Source organism: Theropithecus gelada, chromosome 7b (genome assembly GCF_003255815.1).
Source record: "Theropithecus gelada isolate Dixy chromosome 7b, Tgel_1.0, whole genome shotgun sequence".
In the NCBI taxonomy this organism is placed as follows: domain Eukaryota; kingdom Metazoa; phylum Chordata; class Mammalia; order Primates; family Cercopithecidae; genus Theropithecus; species Theropithecus gelada.
Window position 1 is genome coordinate 2,558,532 of NC_037675.1, and position 23,147 is coordinate 2,581,678.

Below are 23,147 nucleotides of genomic sequence, written 5' to 3' on the forward strand. Positions count from 1 at the left end.
ACGTGTCTCTGAAAATAGGGTTTGGGCACTCAGGGTCCCTGGGGTCTCGGGAAATGGGGGTGCGGGATCACAGGGCATAGGACCTAAGCCTGGCTCTGATCCGCACCCCTCTGGCGATCCCCGCAGGCAAGAACTCAGGAGGCTGTGGGCCGTTTCTGGTCTCCTGGTAAGGCAACGTATCCAAACAGGTGCAGCGCCCGCTGCTGTGCGTGCTGCTGCTGTGCGTGCTGCTGCGTAGAAGCAGCGGAGTTGACGGAGCGGTGCTGGAGCGCAGAGTGCGCAAAGCCATGGACGCGAACCCACCACCCTATCACGCCACATGCAGCAACTGTGTGCACTTTGCACTGCATCTGCTCGCCCCAGGTCCCAGCCTGGACCCCCGGCAAAGAGAGGGGAGCTCCAGCAGCTCGGTGAGCATGGCCCAGCTACCTACACAGGACTCATCCCACCTTCTGAGCAGACTAGCCAAAGAGGCTTACAAACGCGCAACTGCAAAATTCAGGCCCTTCCGTCCCCACTCCCTACCCACATCAGTTTTCTCCAAACTCAAGATCCACTTTTCTCTGGCAGGCACAAAGCCACCAGAACCAAGCAGACCCACCCACTTGTCTAGGTTATCCCAATAGAACCTTCCCATTACTCCAACAGAATCTTACCCCAATAGAATGACCTCCAATAGAACTTTTCTACTGAGTCAAGCTCCACGTTTTTGGGCCCCACTCCTTCCCAGGCAGGCCCGCCAATTCTGCCCATGGATACTTCGGGATGCTAGTCTACAGACCAGGATTCAGGCCTTAGGAACTCCTCCAGTCCCCATGCCTAGCTAAGAGACTCCAGCCACCTAAACTGATGCCCCAAATTCGGGCCCAACTGAATCCTCCCTCTTCCCCCAGCCCATCTGATCCAAGCCCTCCTTCCTTGGGCCTAGGGGTACCTCGGTCTAGGGAGGTACTCACTGGAGGTCTCACATGACTCAGGAGTCCTGGTGGTCACACCAGACCCTCTCTCTTCCTTTTCAAGTGTCAGTGGATGTGGACGTGTCCCCGGATTAAGCATGACCTTGGGCCCTCCTGGGTGGACGTGGAGGCTTCAGAAAGATTCATTAAACTACTTTCCGAAGCTTAATTAGATGTTCACCGTCCTCTGTATCCTGTTCCCCATCTCTCTAAGCCCGCAAGGGCTCCTCGGAGCTCCCTGACCTTAATTCCTTAAATTCCGCCACCTCCAGGAAGCCGAAGAGCTTCCTGCTGCCAAGCCAGATTTTGTAGGAAAGGTGAGGCGGGAAAGAGAGCGTCCTTAGGTATCTGAAGCCGGTCCTCGGGTGCGGTGATCCCTTCCCGCTCTAGAACTCCCAGCCTGCGGGCACAGCCTTCTCTCCAGATCTCCGCTTTCCCCCCACGGCGTGGGGGAGCATCCGCTCGCGCGTCTGGGGAGAACGGAGCCCCAGAAGCCCGTTCCGCCGAGGCCAGGTGGTCGGGGGTGGGGGCAGGTGTTCCGCATCCCCTGGAAGACGGTCCCAGCGTCCGTCCAGCTGCCTCGCCCACTTTCAGACCTGGAGATGAGCCAAGTCGCTTTAAAGGGCAGAAGACGCCCTGAAGCGAGGGCATTTCCGAGGGATGGGCGGGGCCAGGCCCTGCTGCACCGCCCCTGTCGCCTCCTCGCGGACTCGCCCTCCGCTCGGCTGGCGCTGGTGCCTTTAAGACCTCAGCGCGCGGCCCTGATTGAGAAATCCGCGCGCAGCCTCCGCCGCCGCACACTGTGGTCTCTGCTGAACCCCTGCCGCGCCGCCGGCCTCGCCAGCCCGGCCCGTACCGGCCTGCGTTCCGTTCCTCGGCTTCAACCGGCCTCCGGCCCCGCAACCTCCTCCTCGGCGAAGTCTTCTCCCTGGCCGCCCCATGTCTGCCGCCCCCGCCTACAGCGAAGACAAGGGCGGCTCCGCTGGCCCCGGGGAGCCCGAGTACGGCCACGACCCCGCGAGCGGCGGCATCTTCTCCTCCGACTACAAGCGGTGAGGGAGCCCGCGAGGAGGCTCGCGGGAGGGCTGGGGCCGGGGCCAGGGCCGGGGCCGGGGCCGGGGCCGGTGCGAGGCGCGCGGGCACCATGGACAGCGCCCGGACCCAGCGCCGCCCCGGCCGCGCCGACCGGAAGCCCGCCGAGCCCCCTCTTGCGGCCTGGAGCCCCGGCCCAGCGCGGGTATCGCTGGCACCCCGGCCCCTAGGACGCGGCGCGGGGTGGATAGGGGCTGGCGGGGGATGGGCCAGCTCGGTTTGGGGAGGAGAAACCCACCGGTTCCAGGTGTTTCTCTGGTTTGCAGCGTTGCGTTACGGGTTCCCTTCCTTTTTCGTGCTAGGCGGGTTGGCTTCCCAAAAATGTGGGGGAGGAGTCTGAGTCAGCGAACTTGAGTTTGAGCCTGGGGCCTCTCCAGGAAGGCAGGCCCTAGATGTGCTTGCACAGCCTCCCAGCCTGGCCCCTGCTGCAAATTCATTTCCCCTCCCGCTGGTCCCCATCTCCATCCGACCGTCACATTCCTGCTCCCGGCATTGCCCCTATAGTTCAACTCCACCTTCACACCCTCCCCCACCTTTGATTCTTTCGTTTGTTTCTTCATTTGTTTATTCATAAATTCTGCTACAAGCATTTATGAAAAGCCAGCTGTGTCGAGTCCTGAACCAGTCACGGAATACAACTGTGAACATGAGACCCTTCTTGTCCTCAGGTTGCTCTAGAGGGGAGCACAGATAAAAAAGCAGTCAGGGACAGTTGAGTGTAATGGGGGCTGTGGAAGCAGGGAGAGGACCTGGTCTCTGGTGCCAGAGAGAAGGGAGACAGGAGCCTGAGGTATGTTCCAGGCAGAGGAAAGGGCTTTCAGGAAGGTTGAGAGCCATCTGTGTGAGCCACTGGACTGACCAGAAAAGAGGGTGGGGAGGACTCCTGAAGGGTTTTAAGCAGGCGACATAATCAGATTTATATTTTAGAAGGAACTCAGGCTGCTGCATTGTGGAGAAGAGATTGGAGGTGGGTCAGATTGAGCAAGAGACAAGCGAGGTGGGTCTTGAAGTTCACAGGCCGGGCATGATGGTGACCTAGACCAGGGGAGAGGCAGAAAATTTGAGGCTGTGGAAGAGGAGGAAGCCTCAGACCTGATGATTAATTGGATATTGGGTGGGGGTTTGAGGGACAGGGGGAGAAGATGAGGATTTTCATGCACATCTGTGTGAAGAGACCACCAAACAGGTTTTGTGTGAGCAATAAAACTTTTTAATCACCTGGGTGCAGGCAGGCTGAGTCTGAAAAAAGAGTCAGCAAAGGGAGATAGGGGTGGGGCCGTTTTATAGGATTTGGGTAGTCAAATTATAGTCAAAGGGGGTTGTTCTCTGGCGGGCAGGGGCAGGAGACACAAGGTGCTCAGTGGGGGAGTTTTTGAGCCAGGATGAGCCAGGAGAAGAAATTTCACAAGGTAGTGTCATCAGTTAAGGCAGGAACAAGCCATTTTCACTTCTTTTGTGATTCTTCAGTTCCTTCAGGCCATCTGGATGTATATGTGTAGGTCACAAGGGATATGATGGCTTAGCTTGGGCTCAGAGGCCTGACATTCCTGTCTTTTTATTAATAAGAAAAATAACATAAAATAGTGTTGACGTGTTGGCAGCAAAAATTTTGAGGGGGGTGGTATGGAGAGATACTGCTTCTCCAGAGCCTCAAAGGGCTGCTTCGAGCGGGATTAGGGGCAGCGTGGGAACCTAGAGTGGGAGAGATTAAGCTGAAGGAAGATTTTGTGGTAAGGGGTGATATTGTGAGGTTGTTAGAAGAAACGTTTGTCTTATAGAATTATTGGTGATGGCCTGGATACAGTTTTGTATGAATTGAAAAACTAAATGGAATTTAGAGAAGGAGAAAAACAGGTATTAAAGGACTAAGAATTGGGAGGACCCAGGACATCCAATTAGAGTGCCCAAGGAGGTTCAGCATAGCCCTGCCAGCAAAGATTATTTATTTACTTTAAGAGGGAGTTAAGAGTGGCGGTTTGAGGATAACACCAGGAGACATCAGTTGTGATGGCTTGGAGAAGCAATGTAAACCGGCAGTGTAAACAAGAGCAGGGCATTTATGAGTAGTTGAGAACGGTGAATAGGAGTATGACTAGTCAGAAGATAGTAGGGATGACAAATTTTTTGGGGCACAGCCAAGTTGATCTGGTGTCTGGAATGAGACTGGGGCCTAATAAAAAGGAGTGTCCATACAGGAGCTCAAATGGGCTGTACCCTGTAGCATTCCGAGACAGCCCCGAATTCTGAGAGGGGCAAGTGGTAAAAGTATTGTCCAGTCCTTTTTAAGTTGGGGGCTGAGCTTGGTGACGTGTATTTTTAAAAGACCATTAGTCTGTTCTACCTTTTCTGAAGATTGAGGACAGTAAGTGGTATGAAGGTTTCACTGAATACCAAGAGCCTGAGAAACTGCTTGGGTGATTTGACTAGTAAAGGCTGGTGTGTTATTGGACTGTATAGAGGTGGCAAGGCCAAACTGAGGAATTATGTCTGACGGAAGGGAAGAAATGACTGCAGTATCCTTCTCAGACCCTGTGGGAAAGGCATCTACCCGTCCAGTGAAAGTGTCTGCCCAGACCAAGAGGTATTTTAGTTTCCTGACTTGGGGCATGTGAGTAAAGTCAATTTGCCTGTCCTGGGAAGGGGTAAATCTCTGAGCTTGAGGTGTAGGGAAGGGAGGGGGCTTGAACAATCCCTGAGGAGTAGTAGAATAGCAGATGGAACACTGAGAAGTGATTTCCTTCAGAATAGATTTCCACAATGGAAAGGAAATGTGAGGTTCTAAGAGGCAGGCTAGTGGCTTGCAACCTACATGGAAGAGGTTATGAAATGACAACAGAATAGAATGGGCCTGTGAGGCTAGAAGGAGATATTTTCCTTGGGCTAAGAACCATTTGCCTTGTGTGGGAAGAGACTCATAAGTGGAAGTTTCAGTGGGGCGGTAGGTGGGAGTGACTGAAGAGGAGAAAAACTGGCCATGAGGGACAGAAGTTGGAGCTACCTGCTTTTTTAGCTACGTTATCAGCATAAACATTGCCCTGACTGACGGGATCTTTTGACGGCCCTTGCAGTGAATGACTCCAGCTTCCTTTGGAAGTAAATCTGCCTTGAGGAGAGTTTTTATTAAAGAGGAATTAATGATGGAGGACCCTTGCATAGTGAGGAAACCTCTTTTCGCCCATATAACAGCATGGTGGTGCATGGTATGGAAGGCATATTTAGAGTCAGTATAAATATTGATGCATAGTCCCTTTGCAAGAGTGAGGGCCCGAGTTAAGGCAATGAGTTTGGCTTTCTGAGAGGTAGTGGAGGGGGGCAGAAAGTATATGTGTCAGGTGTGAGGAAGAAAATAGATTTTGGAAGTTATGAGAACTGTCGAGAGTGAGTTGAGCATAGTTTGTGATTTTGAGGGCCTCTAAAAGTATTAAAGCAGTGGCAGCTGCCACACGCAGACATGCGGACTAGGCTAAAACAGTAAGGTCAAGTTGTTTGGACAGAAAGGCTACAGGGTGCGGTCCTGGCTGTTGTGTAAGAATTCTGACTGCACAGCCCTGCACTTTGGCTGTGTGTGATGAAAAAGGGTTGGGATGAGTTAGGGAGAGCTAGTGTGGGAGCAGCTTCTAGGGCTGTTTTTAAGGAACGGAAAGGAGTGGTGAAAGGATTTAGGATCTGTGGAATCAGCTAGGTTTGCTTTTGTGAGTTTATATGATGGTTTAGTCAGGATGGTAAAACTAGGTATCCAAAGGCAGAAGTATCTAACTATGCCTAGGAAGGAAAGGAGCTGTTATTTCGTAGAAGGGATTGGGGTTTGGGAGATTAGCTGGACATGATCAGCAGGGAGAGCACGTGTGTTTTCATGAGAATTATGCTGAGATAGGTAGCAGATGAGGAAGAAATTTGGGCTTGACTGAAGTAATGGGGGCTGTCCGTGAAGCCTTGCGGCAGTACAGCCCAGGTAGTTTGCTGAGCCTGATGGGTGTCAGGGTCAGTCCAAGTGAAAGCGAAGAAAGGCTGGGATGAAGGGTGCAAATGAATAGTAAAGAAAGCATGTTTGAGATCCAGAACAGAATAATGGGTTGTGGAGGGAGGTTTTGAGGATAAGAGAGTATATGGGTTTGGCACCATGGGGTGGATAGGCAAAACAATTTGGTTGATAAGATGCAGATCCTGAACTAACTTGTAAGACTTGTCCGACTTTTGGACAGGTAAAATGGGGGAATTGTAAGGAGAGTTTATAGGCTTTAAAAGGCCATGCTGTAACAGGCGAGTGATACCAGGCTTTAATCCTTTTAAAGCCTGCTGTGGGATGGGATATTGGCGTTGAGCAGGGTAAGGGTGATTAGGTTTTAATGGGATGGTGAGGGGTACATGATCGGTTGCCAAGGAGGGAATAGAGGTGTCCTATGCTTGAGGATTAAGGTGGGGAGATACAAGGGGAGGATGCGAAGGAGGCTTTGAACTGGGGAAAAGGGCAGCAATGAGGTGTGGCTGTAGCCTAGGAATAGTCAGGGAAGCATATAATTTAGTTAAAATGTCTCAACCTAATAAGGGAACTGGGCAGGTGGGGATAAGTGAAAAGGAGTGCGTAAAAGAACTATTGTCCAAGTTGGCACCAGAGTTGGGGAGTTTTAAGAGGTTTAGAAGCCTGGCCATCAATACCCACAACAGTTATGGAGGCAAAGGAAATAGGCCTTTGAAAAGAAGGTAATGTGGAGTTGGTAGCCTCCATTGATTAAGAAGGGGACAGACTTACCCTCCACTGTAAGAGTTACCCAAAGCATCTGTGATGGTCCAGGAAGCTTCCGAGGTGATTGGGCACCATCAGTCTTCAGCCGCTAAGCCGAGAAGATTTGGGAAGGAATCAGTCAGAGAGCATTGGGCCAGAGGTCCAGGGGTTCTGGGAGTGGCTGCCGGGTGAGTTGGACAGTCCGATTTCCAGTGGGGTCCCGCACAGATGGGACAAGGCTTAGGAGGAATCCCAGGCTGCGGGCATTCCTTGGCCCAGTGGCCAGATTTCTGGTACTTGAAGCAAGATCCTGATGGAGAAGGTCCTATAGGAATGTTTGACTGCTGCAGCTTAGGCATTTTGAAGTTCTTGTGTGCTGGAGATGTGGCTAGGGTTTCTCTCACAGTGGAGGCAAGGAATTGCAACTCAGAAATACACTGTTACTTGGCTGCCTCTATTCTATTATTGTACACCTTGAAGGTGAGGTTAATGAAGTCCTGTTGTGGGGTTTGAGGGTCGGAATTTAAATTTTGGAGTTTTATGTAGTGTTGGGAGCAGATTGGGTAATAAAATGTATATTGAGAATAAGATAGCCTTTTGACCTTTTAGGATTTAGGGCTGTAAAGCATCTCAGGGTTGCTGCCAAACGAGCCATGAACTGGGCTGGGTTTTTATATTTGATGAAAAAGAACCTAAATGCTAACTGATTTGGGAGAGGTCGGATAAAGAAAAAGGAGCATTAACCTTGACTATGCCTTTAGCTCCAGCCACCTCTTTAAGAGGAAATTGTTGGGCAGGTCGGGGAGGGCTAGTCGTGGAACAAAACTGTAAGCTGGACTGGGTGTGGGGAGAGGAGGTGATAGAAGGATTATAGGGCGGAGGAGCAGAAGCTGAGGAAGAACTGGAGTCTGATTCAGCCTGGTGGGGAGCCACCTGAGGAGTATTCTGGGGATGAGGTGAGAGGTCAGATGGGTTGGTAGAAAAGGAAGATTGAAAAGACTCAGCAATGCTTGGGGTTGGGACTGAGGGGACAGGCAGGAGGGAAAGAAGGAGGATTTGGGACGAGTCGCACTGGGAACAGAGACTAGGGAGGGACAGATGTGTAAAAGAATGCCTGGACATCAGGCACCACAGACCGTTTGCCCATTTTACGACAAGAATTACCTAGATCTTGTAGGATGGAAAAATCGAAAGTGCCATTTTCTGGCTATTTGGAATCATTGTCGAGTTTCTATTGGGGTTAAGCGGCATTGCAGAAGAAAATAAGGCATTTAGGTTTTAGGTCAGGTGTGAATTGAAGAGGTTTTAAGTTCTTGAGAACACAGGCTAAGGGAGAAGAAGGAGGAATGGAGGGTGGAATGTTGCCCATAGTGATGGAGGCAAGCTCAGAGAAAAGAGAGGGTAGAGACATGGAGAGAAGGGGTGGGTGGTGCTTGCCCCCCAGGAAAGTGGAGAGAAAAGAGAGGGTAGAGACACAGAGAGAAGGGATCAGGGGTGCTTGCCCCCCAGGAAAGTGGAGAAGGGGTGGGGGGCGCTTGGCCCCCAAAAAGTGGTGCTTGCCACAAAGGGTGAAGGATCAAGGCAGTCATCCCCGTGGTGATCAGACACCTCCAAAACGTGGGTGAATAATCAAGCAGGCGTCCCCACAGTGATTAAACACCAAGGGAAGACTGTCTTCCTGAGTCCGTGACCGGTGATGGAGTTTTGGGTTCATGGATAAAACGCATCTCCTCTGTCTCTACCAGAAAACGAAAGGAACTGAAATTAAGAGAAGGGAGAGACTGAAAGATGGCGCCAAGATTGAAAGGAGAAAGAGGTTGAGGGATAGTGAGAGAGGCTGGAGAAGAGAGTAAAAAGAGGCCGCTTATCCTATTTAAAATTGGTGAGATACTCCTTGGGCTGGTTTGTCTGAGGACCCGAGGTTGTAGGTTGATCTTTCTTTTCAGAGCAAAGAGCAGGAGGACAGGAGATTGATCTCCCAAGGGAGGTCCCCCGATCCAAGTCATGGCACCAAATTTCATGCACGTCCATGTGAAGAGACCACCAAACAGGCTTTGTGTGAGCAATAAAGCTTTTTAATCACCTGGGTGCAGGCTGGCTGAGTCTGAAAAAAGAGTCAGCAAAGGGAGATAGGGGTGGGGCCGTTTTATAGGATTTGGGTAGTCAAATTATAGTCAAAGGGGGTTGTTCTCTGGTGGGCAGGGGCCGGAGACACAAGGTGCTCAGTGGGGGAGCTTTTGAGCCAGAATGAGCCAGGAGAAGGAATTTCACAAGGTAGTGTCATCAGTTAAGACAGGAACAAGTCATTTTCACTTCTTTTGTGACTCTTCAGTTACTTCAGGCCCTCTGGATGTATAGTGCAGGTCACAGGGGATATGATGGCTTAGCTTGTGCTCAGAGGGCTGACAAGAATGTTACTCAGGTTACTAGTTCCTGCAACTGGATGGATGATGGTGTAATTGGAAATAAAGATGTTACAAGTAAATTTGTGGAAAATTAATGTTGAGCCCAGCTTTGGACATACTGAGATTGTAAACTCTGAGGGACATATTACCCTATTAGGTAGCTGGATATTACGATTTTGGTTCCAGGAGAGAGATTAGGGAATTATTAACATATATATGTTAATTAAAGCCACAGAAGTGAAGATAACTCAGGGAGAAGGTATAAAATGAGTTCAGACACTGCATAAGTCAGAACCCTGAAGATACCAACATCAGAGGTGACCAAAGAACAGTGGAAAGTGTTTCAAGGTACCCAAGAAGTGAACTAAAGGCTGAAAGAAAACAGTGTAATTTCAAGGAGGGAGTGGTCAGTAGTTTCAATGCCCATTAAGGTCAAATCAAACAAGGAAAAAAAATTATGACCATTGGTTGACAAAGAAGAGCTCAATTCCTTTCTACTCTATTCCCCACCTTCTGCCCTGGGAGACAAATTCTGGCAAAATGTGGAGAACAGGAGCTAGATTATTTATTTCCCAACATTCTGTTGTACATGATTTAAAACATATAGAAAAATGAAATTAATAGTACAATGAACACATGTATATCATACATCTAGATTCAACTGTCATTGACATCGTGCCATATTTGCTTTATGTAACCATCTATTCGTATATTTTTTTTGGTTGAACCATTTTAAGTTGCAGAGATCATGACCCTTCAACTCCAAATTCTAAATCGGCATCTAAAGCCAGATTTAAATGAATAAAGGATCACATAGGAGGTGAATAGATAAAACAGTGGATGGGAATTTTGCTTTCAAGAAATTTGACTGTAAAAGAGAAAGCTGCTGGAGGAGAACCTCAGTTCAAGGAATTTTGTCTATTTTGTTATTTTGGGTTTTTTTTGTTTGTTTGTTTCCTAAAATGTATGACTCTACGTTTTTGTTTATTGTTAATATTAGACTGGGAGAGCCTCGAGCAAGTTTAACTGCTGATGGGAAGGAGCAATTGGTGAGAAAGAGGCTGAAGGGAAGAAAGGAAGTACAGAACGCTGAGTGATGGGAGGGGAGGCTTACTGAGCTGGGTGGGAGGTCTAGCCTGGAAGCAGGGAGGACCAGCTCTGCCTAGAGGGAAGAGGGCAGGAGGAGAGGAGAGTATAATGCAGATGGAGACTGGGTACAGTGGCTCATGCCTGTAATTCTAGCACTTTGGGAAGCCGAGGCGGGCAGAGCACTTGAGATCAAAAGTTTGAGACTAGCCTGGCCAACATGTCGAAACCCCCTCTCTACTAAAAATACAAAAATTAGCCAGTTGTGGTAACGAATGCCTGTAATCCCAGCTACTCAGGAGGCTGAAGCAGGAGAATCACTTGAACCGGGGAGGCGGAGATTACAGTGAGCTGAGATGGCACCACTGCACTCCAGCCTGGGCAACAGAGTGAGACTCCATCTCTAAATAAATAAATAAGTAAATAAATGCAGATGGATGGGAGTCTGGGGCAGGGAGATGCAGGGGATTTCATCTAAAGCCTTTCCCTTTTTTGGGAACCAGGTAGTGAAGCCATAAGGGCAAGGCTGGGAATGGGGACTTGAGGGTCAAAGGGGTTTCAAATACAGTGAATAAAGCCAGCCAGGCCAGGTGCAGTGACTCACACCTGTAATCCCAGCACTTTGGGAGGCTGAGTTGGGCAGATCACCTAAGGTTGGGAGTTTCAGACCAGCCTGACCAACATGGAGAAACCTCGTCTCTACTAAAAATACGAAAGTTAGCCAGGCGTGGTGGCGTATGCCTGTAATCCCACCTACTTGGGAGGCTGAGGCAGGAGAATCGCTTGAACCCAGGAGACGGAGGTTGCAGTGAGCCGAGATCATGCCATTGTACTCCAGCCTGGGCAACAAGAGTGAAACTTGATCTCAAAAAAAAAAAAAAAAAGCCACCCACCACTGGCAGGCCAGTGGCATTAGAGACTAGTGGGACAAGAGGGCCAAGGATGTGAGCCAGTTGGAGGGATGGACACAGGGGTTGTGGGGGAGGGTGCTAGGAGGAAGTAGAGATAAAAGAAGGTTGATGGGAAGGAATAAATCAAGTATTGGTTCTGGAAAGGCAGGTGAGGATTAAGATGCCTAGGGTCAGTGAGAAGAGGGTATATAAGATTTCTCAGGAGGCTGCAGTCTAATTGTGGTGGTGGGATTGGAGCTGAAGAGGGCATCTCTCACCTCTCTATCAACTCCACTGACCCTCTAGTCCCTTGCCCAGAGACTGGGGGTAGGCTTGGTCCCCCGTCCCTGCCCTTCTGTCCCTCCAGAGGCCTTGTCTCTGAGCAGTGAAAAGGAAACCGGAGCCTCCCTCCCTGCCAGTATCTGGTTACCAAGTTTTGGGGGCGGGCCGTCTGGCAACTATGACAGGAGCCCCAGTGCCCTGGCCAGCTCAGTCCTATCCTGGAGAAGGACCTGATGCAGCGATTCCTTCAACTCCCGGGGGCGGTGGTGAGGCCCAGGGTCAGAGGGGCCTGCGGAGCTGATCGAGAGGCTGCTAGCCCTGTGCTGGCTCCCGAAGGTGGGCCACCGCCCTGGTACCAGGCCTTAGAGCCTGAGGAGCTTCGGTGGCTGCAGGCCCAGGAGGAAGACACGACCCCAGAAGCATCTCTGGAAGGACCTTGCCCAGAGGCTGGCCAGAGCCAGAGCCAGCCACTACGGTATAGAGGAACCCACAGGAACCCCCTACTCACACAGCCAGGAAGGCTAGGGATGGGCAGCTGCACTCAGCCCAGATATCTTCAGGACCCACCTCCTCAGACAGAGGCTTAGGCTGGCATTTAGGGTCCAGGCTGGGCAGAGAAGGTGGTCAGGGGCACAGTATGGGGGCTGAGGGTATGAGTGAGGAGAGGAGGATAGTAAAATATTTGAGGGTTGAGGTCCCACCTTGACCTTTTTCTCCCCATAGGCCCCTACTGGAGTGGGCTCTGGATGAGGTTTGGGGACAGGATAAAGCACAGACAGGGTTTGGCCAGCCACTGCCTGCCAGTAGACTGGAACTTAGGTGATAAGAGGTGGCAGGGAGGTGTATATCAAGGGAGGTGAGCATGACTGACCTCCAGTGCCATGCTGGACCCCCTGGCTGGCTCCAGCCACCCCCAGAAGAGTCCCTCAGGCTAGGTCAGACTAGGGGTCAGGTCAGAGTGAGCCCAGTGTAAGGGGATCTGACTATGGGAGATAATGTTTCATGGCCTTAGGGTGTTGTTGTGCCTTAGTCCCTGTGTCTGCCTCTTGGGAATGGAAGCTGGTGGGAGTGAGGATGAGAGGCCCAGGGCGGTCTCACCGTAGGTGGTTGCTGTGGTCTGTGTCAGTGCATAGGTCTGTGTCAGTGCATATTCACAGTCAATCTTGCCTGTGCTGGCTGCTTTAGGCCCAGTGGTCCTGCCCTCTCTCATTCCCCTTCTCCTTCAGGGGCCTGGAATGTACTCACTAGGCTGGGTGGGGAGGATGCCTTGGAGTGTGTGCATTTGACAGGCACATGTGGCATTTTTGGGTGTGGTGAGGAAGGGAATACCCAGAGTTAAAGGAGATTGGGCAAACTTGGCCCTCCTTCCACGGAAGCCCAGGGAAAAGCTGTCCCAGGGTGACCCCTCAGAAGGGGATCAGGGGACTCCTGGGGCTGGATATATTTGATCTTAGAAGCCTACATTTATCATCAAAAATCTCAACTAGGAGTCCACTGGACCATTTTGGTGAATGAGACTGGAGAGACCAAGTTTGGTCCAAGTTGTCTGTGTATTAGATGTGACTGTGGCGTGTGTATTGGGGGGGAAACATGTGTGGTGTGTGTGTCTCTATGGGGGTGTAAGGAAGCAGGGAGAGGTCTCGTGGTGGTTTATGTCTGTAGGGGGCATGTGTGGGGTGTGTGTGTCTCTATGAGGGTGTGGGGCAGCAGGGAGAGATCTTGTGATATGTGTCTGTGGGGTACATGTATGGGATATGTGTGTCTCTATGAGGGTGTGGGAGAGTGGGGAGAGGTCTCGTGGTGGTATATGTCTGGGGGGTTTGTAGGTGTGTAGGTGAGTTGTGTGGGTGTCCAAGTGTGGGGGTTTGTGTATGTAGAGTTTTTCTATGGTAGGTGTCTATATGTGGGGGAGTGTGTTTCTCCGGGTGTTGTGTAGGCAGGATTTTGTGGGTTTATGTATGGATTCTACGAGTGTCTGTGGGGCCTGTAGGTATGTTTGTATGAGCTGTCCGTGAGGTGTAGGTATGTCTGTCAGGGGACATGGGAGTGTCTGTGGTATATGTGGGTGGTATCAATGTGTAGTTGTCTGTGGGGTGTGCGTACGGAGGATCCTGGGGTGCAGTGTTGTGCATTTGTATCTCAGGGAAGCTGGTGCCCAGCTCTGTCATTGTTCCTAGGCCCTCGGTGCTGCCCAGGCCTACCCAGCTCAATGGTCTGTACCTATGTCCATGCCCCAGGTGTCCTGAGCTCAGCCTCCTACCCACTAAGAAACTCACAGTCTCATCTGTGTTTGGGAGGGTAAGAGGGTGATTATCTTTGGGCCCTGGCCTGACCCTGGGAGAGTAGAAGATGTCCTCGGATTTGGGGGACATTCTCCCAGGTGGGGGAGTTTCAGATAACAAGATGGGGCTCGATATTTTCTTCTGTCCTCACATGACAGATAGTGAGGGCCTCAGATAATGCTGGAAGGCATCATCTTTCTATTTTGCTTTCCATAAAAAATCTCTTTAGGAAAGACAGTTTCTAAAATTCTTGGGATAGTGACTTCTTAGTGCTTCTCTTCTCATTTGACATTAGGTACTCACGCATTTCTGCAGCCCTGTGACTAAGGCGCGTGTTGTATCGGGTTCTCTTCCTCTCAGCATTTGTCACTCATTTCTTAGCATTAGCAGCAGTCATTTGCCTCTTTATGGCTGTTATCATGTTCTTTCCTCTCCTAACAGAAAACATTTCTGATTTTCCATCATTTCTAAATGTTGCATGTCTGTGACTAACTTTGCACACAATGATTTTTTTTTTTTTTAGACGGAGTCTCAATCTGTTGCCCAGGCAGGAGTGCAGTGGTGCGATGTTGACTCACTGCAAGCTCCGCCTCCTGGGTTCATGCCTTTCTCCTGCCTCAGCCTACCGAGTAGCTAGGACTACAGGCACCCACCACCACGCCTGGCTAATTTTTTTTGTATGTTTAGTAGAGACGGGGTTTCACCATGTTAGCGGGATGGTCTTGATCTCCTGGCCTTGTGATCCGCCCGCCTCGGCCTCCCAAAGTGCTGGGATTACAGGCGTTAGTCACTGTGCCCAGCCTGATTTTTAATTTTTATCACTGGTGATATTTCTCAAGCTGAATTCTTGTGCCTGGGTCAAAGCTGTGGGTTACCAGAGTGTCATCTGCGAAATTAGTTTGTGCGAGTCCCCACACACAGCTGCTCACCACATTTTGGAATTGTCTTGGCAACATATGAGTGCATCAGTTTCACACAACTCTATCAGCTGTATATAGACACATTCTTTTTTCATGGGTTTATTCACAATTCTCTGATCACTTCTTGATCATCCTCTGAGTATGGTTAGGCACATTGTTCACGTGCACAAGGGCATCTGGCCAAGGAATACCAGCCCATGATCCACACATGGAACAGGGAGCAACAGCTCAGGGCTGTGTCTACCTGGAGGGGCATGCAGATGGCAGATGGGCTTGTAGCAGCCCTGACAGTGAATGCTGGAGAGAGACCTTATACATGTATATCAGTTCCTTTTTTTCTTTTTTTGAGATGGAGTATCCCTCTGTCGCCCAGGCTGGAGTGTAGTGGCATGATCTCGGCTCACTGCAACCTCCGCCTCCTGGGTTCAAGTGATTCTTGTGCTTCAGCCTTCTGAGTAGCTGGGATTACAGGTGTGTACCACCATACCCGGCTAATTTTTGTATTTTTAGTAGAGATGGGGTTTCACCATCTTGGCCAGGCTAATCTCAAACTCCTGACCTTAAGTGATCTGCCCACCTTGGCCTCCAAAAATGCTGGAATTACAAGCGTGAGCCACCACGCGTGGCCTCTATTTTGAATATTAAACTTTCATTTACCATATCCCAAATATTTTTCCTTTTGTTGCTATTATGGGCTGATTTGTGTCCCTCCAAAATGCATATGTTGAAGTCCTAGCCCCCAGTACCTCAGAATGTTACCTTTGAGGTGATTAAGTTAAAACGAGGTTATTAAGGGGGGTCCTAATCCAGTATGACTGACTTCTTTATAAGAAGAGGAAATTTGGATATAGGCATGCAGAAGGAAGACCATGTGAAGACACAGAAGATGGTTGTAAGAGACAGAAAAACCCAAAGTGTGTTTCTCCTACTCTCATACACACCACTCACCAGAGAGTGCTTCACCTCTGGCCACAAAAATGGGTGGAGATTTCTCCCCACCAACAACCTATTCTCCAGCGGACACTAACTGGGTGTTCTGTAATTCAAGTCAATCTAGTTTTAGATTTTTTAGGTTAAGGGCTCAGTGCCACAAGACTGCCTTCTGCTTCAGATGCCAATTGCAAGTGGTAAGTTGTCACCTATACTTCTGACCAACTGGCTATAAATCAGGGGTTCCCATGCCCTCCTCCTTGGGTTCAACTCTGTGAGTGGCTCACAGAACTCAGGGAAACTTTATTTATATTTACCCATTTATTATAAAGGATACAGACAAAAACCAGATGAAGAGATGCATAGGGGGAGGTATGGAAGCGGGGGCGCAGAGCGCCCATGCCCTCTCCAGGCACTCCACCCTCCAGGCACCTTCACATGTTCCACAATCTGGAAGCTCTCCAAACCCTGTCCTCTTGGGTTTTCATGAAGGCTTCATGATTGATCGCATCTTTGGCCATGTGATCAATTCAACGATCAGCCCCACTCCCCATTCCCCAAAGGTCAAATAGTGGGATTGAAAGTTTCAACCCTCGGCTGGGCACAGCGGCTCATGCCTATAATCCTAGCATGTTGAGAGGCCAAGGCAGGTGGATTACTTGAGGTCAGGAGTTCAGGACCAGCCTGGCCAACATGATGAAACCCTATCTCCATTAAAAATACAAAAATTTGCCAGGAGTGGTGGTAGGTGCCTGTAGCTACCCCAGCTACTTGGGAGGCTGAGGCAGGAGAATTGCTTCAACCCAGAAGGCAGAGGTTGCAGTGAGCCGAGATTGCACCACTGCACTACTGCACCACTCCAGCCTTGGCAACAGAGCAAGACTCAGTGTCAAAAAAAAAAAGAAAAAAGAAAAAAGTTCCAACCATCTAATAACAAAAGATGCTTCTATCACCCAGGAAATTCCAAGGGATTTCCATGTCAGATGTTCCTATCACTCAGGAAGTTATAAAGGTCTTAGGATTGCTGCGTGAGGAACTGGGTGGAAGACCAAATATTAGGACAAAAGTTATCCTAGCATCGCTATCGTCAAGAGTTTTAGGAGCTCTGTCTCAGAAATGGGGTATAGAGACCAAATATATATATTTCTTTACAATATCACAAGAGCCATCTACAAGCCAAAGAGAGAGGCTGTAGAAGAAACTAATCCTGTTGACATTTTAATCTCAGCCTTCCAGCCTCCAGAACTGTGAGCAAATAAATTTATGTTGTTCAAGCCACCATCTGTAGTACTTTCTGGTTTTTTTTTTAGAGATAGGTTCTTGCTCTGTTGCTTAGGCTGGAGTGCAGTAGAACGATCATAGCTCACTGTAGCCTCCAACATCTTGGTGGAAGTGTTCCTCCCACCTCAGCCTCCTGAGTAGCTGGGACTATGGGCACGTGCCACCATGCCTGGCTAATTTTTTTTATTTTTGTAGAATTAGGATCTGACTGTGTTGCCCAGGCTGGTCCCAACTCCTGAGCTCAAGCAATCAATCCTTCTGCCTCAGTCTCCCAAAGTGCTGGGGTTACAAGTGTGAGCCCTGGCCTGTGGTTCTTTGTTATGGTGGTTCTAGGAAGCTAGTATAGTTGCCTTATTCTTCTCATAAATTTAGCTTTTAGATTCCAAAGTTTAAAAATTAAACCTAGGCCCGGCACAGTGGCTCACACTCGTAATCCCAGCACTTTGGGAGGCCGAAGCAGGCAAATCACTAGAGTCCAGGAGTTTGAGACCAGCTTGGTCAACATGGCGAAACATCATCTCTACTAAAATACAAAAAATTTGCCAGGCATGGTGGTGTACGCCTGTAATCTCAGCTATTTAGGAGGTTGTGGCATGAGAATCACTTGAACCCAGGAGGCCGAGGCTGCAGTGAGCCAAGATTGCGCCACTGCACTCCAGCCTGGGCAGCAGAGTGAGACTTTGTCTCAAAAAAAAAAAAAAAAAAAAAAGGGCTGGGCGCAGTGGCTCACGCCTGTAATCCCAGCACTTTGGGAGGCTGGGGTGGGCGGATTACCTGAGGTTGGGAGTTCGAGACCAACCTGACCAACATGGAGAAACCTCGTCTCTACTAAAAATACAAAAATTAGCTGGGAATGGTGGCACACGCCTGTAATCCCAGCTATTCGGAAGGCTGAGGCAGGAGAATCGCTTGAACCTGGGAGGCGGAGGTTGCCGTGAGCCGAGATTGCGCCATTGCACTCCAGCCTAGGCAACAAGAACGAAACTCCGTCTCAAAGAAACAAAAACAAATACAAATTAAACCTAGCCATATTGTTGCTAATAATTTTATGACCTTAATAAAATCTTCCCTTCTTTTGTATTTAAAAATAATTTAACTGTTAAGCAAATGTGGGATTTATTTTGGGGTGAAATATGTATACAAGTTAAATTATTTGCTGCTGGCCAGATGTGGTGGTTCATGCCTGTAATCTCAGGGCTTTGGGAGGCTGAAGCGGGTAGATCACTTGAGGTCAGGAGTTTGAGACCAGCCTGAACAACACATGGTGAAACCCTGTCTCTACTAAAAATACAAAAATTACCCGAGCGTAGTGGCGCATGCCTGTAATCCCAACTACTTGGGAGGCTGAGGCAGGAGAATCACTTGAACCCAGGAGGCAGAGGTTCCAGTGACCCGAGATTGAGCCATTTTACCCCAGCCTGGGCAATGAGAGCAAAATTCCATCTCAAAAAAAAAAAAAAAAGTGCTGCAAAGCAGTTGTCTCAATAGCATTTATTTAAGTGGGGGTGGGGGGGCGAGGTTCTTTCTTCCTTAGATAAGTTATTGGTTCCTAATTTATCAAGTTAGACCTTTTATGAAATTCCCTCCATGACCTTTGACCTTCTGGTTTTAACTTGGTACCAAACAGCTTTTATCATTGTCTTGTGGTTTTATATTTTGAAGTCCAATAGGGTGAGTTGTCTATCATTACTCCCTTCTTTTCTCAAAAACATTCTTTGGAGTTCTTACCTACTGATTTTTTTTTCCAGATGAATTTTGCTGTCACTTCAAAAAGTTTGACAAAATGTTCCCTTTGAAATTTCAATTTTTTGAAATGAAGTATGAGATCCAAAAAAAGAAAGAAACCTGTGTATTGGCTCAGCACTACCCTTATTCCTCTCAGCCAAGCGCAAGGGATCACTTATTCAAATCTTTATTCATCCCACTAGAGTTTAATAACTTCCTTGAATGGCTGTTCAGTGGTTCAGTGACAGGTCTGGCTTTTGTTGTGAGGCAATCTATGGAGTCTCTGGGACCCTTCCAGTCCCTGGAATCAGTTTGGTCTGAGAGGTTAGGCCTTGGAAACATACTGGAGGCAGGGCAAGGGCACCCTGCTCTTGTTTTGGCATCTACCTCTTTTCGGCTGGTCCTTCTCATCCATCCAACTGGTCCTTTTCCCTGAGCCGGGTCCATACTTTCCCACCCCAAACCCTTCCTCTTGTCTCTTTTCTCTCTGTTCCTGGCTACATTCATTTCCTACACTGCTGTATCAGGAGTACCACAATTGCGCCTCGTTCCCACAATGCAGTGCGACTGAGCGCCTCAGAGCCCGCGGGGACACTGCCGGGGGCGGGGGCGGGGGCGGGTCGTGCTGAGGCAGCGGCCCGCGGGCCCCGCGGCGTCCAGCGGTGCGGATGTTGGGCTGGGCGGATAAGCGAGAATGAGTGAGGGTGACGGGTGCATCTACGTGGTGGGCCTTCCGACCGACGTGCGCGAGAAGGACCTGGAAGACTTTTTCTACAAGTACGACCGCATCCACGAAATCGAGCTCAAGAACTGGCAGGGCCTTGTGCCCTTTGCCTTCGTGCACTTTGAGGACCCCCGAGATGCAGAGGCTGCTATTTATGGAAGAAATGGTTATGATTATGGCCAGTGTTGGCTTCGTGTGGAGTTCCCCAGGACTTATGGAGGTCGGGGTGGGTGGCCCCGTGGTGGGAGGAATTGACCTTCTACAAGAAGATCTGATTTCCGAGTTCTTGTTTCAGGACTTCCTCCATCAGGCAGCTGGCAGGACCTGAAGGATCACATGCGAGCAGTTTGGGATGTCTGTTATGCCCACGTGCAGAAGGATGGTGTGGGGATGGTTGAGTGTCTCAGAAAAGAAGACATGGAATATGCCCTGCGTAAACTGGATGACATCAAATTCTGCTCTCATGATAGTGAAACTTCCTACATCCGAGTTTATCCTGAGAGAAGGACCAGCTATGGCTACTCACGGTCTCGGTCTGGGTCAAGGGGCCGTGACTCTCCATACTAAAGCAGGGGTTTCCCCACACCACTTCTTTCAGGCCCTACTGAGACAGGTGATGGGAATTTTTTCTTTATTTTGTAGGGTAACTGAGCTGCTGTGTGCTCAGAATCTACATTCCAGATTGAGGATTCAGCGTCTTAGGAAATTGTTTTAATTTTTTTTTAAATAAGAAAAAAAACTACATAATTTCTACCAGGGCCATATTAGCAGTGAAACATTTTAAACTGCAGAAATTGTGGTTTTGGTTCAGAAACAAGTTGTATATTTTTCACTCCTGATTATGGGAAAAAAATCAGTTCTGTCTTCGTGGGTTGCTCTGCTATAGAGATCAACAGTTACTGTGACTGAGTTGGCCCATTCTGTTTAGAAATATATTTTAAATGTTTAGAAAAATGCTCATCATCACTGGCCATCAGAGAAATGCAAATCAAAACCACAATGAGATACTATCTCACACCAGTTTGAAGGGTGATCATTAAAAAGTCAGGAAACAACTGGTGCTGGAGAGGATGTGGAAAAATAGGAACACTTTTACACTGTTGGTGGGAGTGTAAACTAGTTAAAACCATTGTGGAAGACAGTGTGGCAATTCCTCAAGGATCTAGAACTAGAAATACCATTTGACCCAATGATCCCATTACTGGGTATATACCCAAAGGATTATAAATCATGCTACTATAAAGACACATGCACACGTATGTTTATTGCGGCACTATTCACAATAGCAAAGACTTGGAACAAACCCAAATGTCCATCAGTGATAGACTGGATTAAGAAAATGTGGCATGGCCGGGTGCGGTGGCTCATGCCTATAATCCCAGCACTTTGGGAGGCTGAGGCAGGTGGATCACGAGGTCAGGAGATCGAGACCATCTAGGCTAACACGGTGAAACCCTGTCTCTACTAAAAATACAAAAAATTAGCCAAGCGTGTTGGTGGCGGACTGTAGTCCCAGCTACTTGGGAGACAGGCAGGAGAATGGCGTGAACCTGGGAGGTGGAGCTTGCAGTGGGCCAAGATCGTGCCACTGCGCTCCAGCCTGGGCGACAGAATGAGACTCCGTCTCACCAAAAAAAAAAAAAAAAAAGAAAATGTGGCACATATATATCATGGAATACTATGCAGCCATAAAAAAGGATAAGTTCATGTCCTTTGTAGGGACATGTATGAAGCTGGAAACCATCATTCTGAGCAAACTACTGCAAGGACAGAAAACCAAACACCACATGTTCTCACTCATAGGTGAGAATCGAACAATGAGAACACTGGGACACAGGGTGGGGAACATCACACTCTGGGGCCTGTTGTGGGGTGTGGGGAGAAGGGAGGGATAGCATTGGGAGGAATACCTAATGTAAATGACGAGTTAATGGGTGCAGCACACCAATATGGCACATGTATACATATGTAACAAACCTGCACGTTGTGCACATGTACCCTAGAACTTAAAGTATTTAAAAAAAAAAAAAGTTTAGTAATTGAAAAAAAAAAAAAAAAAGGTACCACAATTGGGTTGCTTGGAACAACAGAAATGAATTGTCTCACAGCTCTGGAGGCCAAAAGTCCGAACTGAAGGTGTCAGCAGGACCGTGCTCCCTCTGAAACACATAGGGGAATCCTTCCTTGCCCCTTCTAGCTTCTGGTTGTTTGCTGGCAATCTCTGGCATTCCCTGGCTTGTAGACGCATCTCTCCAATCCTCTGCCTTCACCTGGTAGTCTCCCTGTGTCTGTCTCTTTAAGTGGCTGTCTTTTTTTTTTTAATTTCAATTTAATCTATTTTTTGTAGACACATTGTTTCACCATGTTGCCAGGCTGGTCTGGAACTCCTGGGCTCAAGTGATTCTCCTGCCTCAGCTTCCCAAAGTGCTGGGATTACAGGCGTGAGCCACTGCGCCCAGCCCACATGGCTGTTTTCTTATAGGAAACCAGACATATGGGATTAGAGACCCACTCTACTAAAGTAGGATTGCATTTAACTAATTACATCTGCAACAACTGTGTTCCCAAATAAGGTTACATTTTGAGGTACTAGGGGTTAAGACTTAAACATATCCTTTTTAGGAAGGACACAGTTCTTCCTAAATATTAACTGGCCACATGTTTCCCCTGGCCATGTTTCCCCTGGACCCCTAATATTAACTGGCCACATGTTTCCCCTGGCCATGTTTCCCCTGGACCCCTAATATTAACTGGCCACATGTTTCCCCTGATCTGTACTTTACTCGCTCCCCCTGGCTCTCTGGTCCCTCTTCGGGTCAGGTCCTGCCTGAGCCTCCCCTGGCCATGTTCCTTCTTTGTGCCTGGACCCTCCTGATTAATACCCCGTCCCCACCCTTGTGCCCTCAGTTGACCTCTTGTACCTCCTACCAGGCATGATGACCTGAAGGAGATGCTGGACACCAACAAGGATTCTCTAAAGCTGGAGGCCATGAAGAGGATTGTGGCGGTAAGAGGGGAAGGAAGGGGCCTCCCTTGGGGTGGGGCCTGGGTGGCCAAGAGCAGCTCTCTTTAGCTCCTTGTAGACCTTCCCTCTAATTAGTTGCTGTGCCTCCCGATCTGTCCCTCTTCCCCTACCTTGACCCCACCACCCAGATGATTGCCCGAGGAAAGAATGCTTCAGACCTGTTTCCAGCGGTAGTGAAGAATGTGGCCTGTAAGAACATAGAGGTGAGCACTACCGGGTGAAGGATCACTTGTTCCCACTTCCCCCAGGAACAAACTCAAGCTTGGGGTGAGGAAGGAAATGATTTAGCCCCTGGAGGCCCAACCTGCTCAGAAATGTCCCTGAGCCAGGAGAAGACACTCTATCCATGTCCTTGAACTGGATGTGGATCAAGGTAAAGGACCTGGATACACTCGGGTGCTCTCCCCAACTGGAAGAATTTGTCCCCATGGACCACAGCTGCCTGGGGAGATGACATCCCAGGGGTAGGGGGGCGGGCACAGGTCCCTGCTGAGAAGCCTTCTGCTGAGAAACTTGCTCTCCCCAAGGTGAAGAAGCTTGTCTACGTGTACCTGGTACGCTACGCTGAGGAGCAGCAAGACCTGGCCCTGCTGTCCATCTCCACCTTCCAACGTGGCCTAAAGGTCAGGGGTCTCAGTTTTCCTCCCAGGGCCTGGGTCTCGTTGGCGCTATCAGAGGAACAGGCCCAGGGAGAGGCCATGAGCATGGGAGCGGGCCCTTTCTACCTGCCTAAAGTTGGGAGGGTCACAGTCAGGAAAGGCCAGCCAGACCCTCAGAGAGTGGAAGCCAGGTTCAGAAGGGCATAAGAGATGAAGTGGGTACCTAG

At 49.2% G+C, this 23,147-nt stretch overlaps 1 protein-coding gene and 1 pseudogene across 5 annotated transcripts in view; both read left to right on the forward strand.

The window, feature by feature from the left end:
• Positions 1-1,690: 1,690 nt before the first annotated feature.
• Positions 1,691-23,147, forward strand: part of AP3B2 (adaptor related protein complex 3 subunit beta 2) — a 50,577-nt gene continuing 29,120 nt past the window's right edge. For 3 of the 4 annotated variants that reach the window (XM_025391657.1, XM_025391658.1, XM_025391660.1), the window contains exons 1-4: positions 1,691-2,008; positions 22,228-22,303; positions 22,450-22,524; positions 22,849-22,944. In XM_025391657.1, the coding sequence (XP_025247442.1) occupies positions 1,896-2,008; positions 22,228-22,303; positions 22,450-22,524; positions 22,849-22,944 (360 nt within the window). In that variant the 5' untranslated portion in view covers positions 1,691-1,895. The remainder of the gene's footprint in view (positions 2,009-22,227; positions 22,304-22,449; positions 22,525-22,848; positions 22,945-23,147) is intronic. The other variant, XM_025391659.1, reaches the window with a different exon arrangement.
• On the forward strand, positions 19,142-20,245 carry LOC112628634 (annotated as a pseudogene). The gene has a single exon (XR_003120455.1). The product of XR_003120455.1 is annotated as a serine/arginine-rich splicing factor 9 pseudogene (transcript).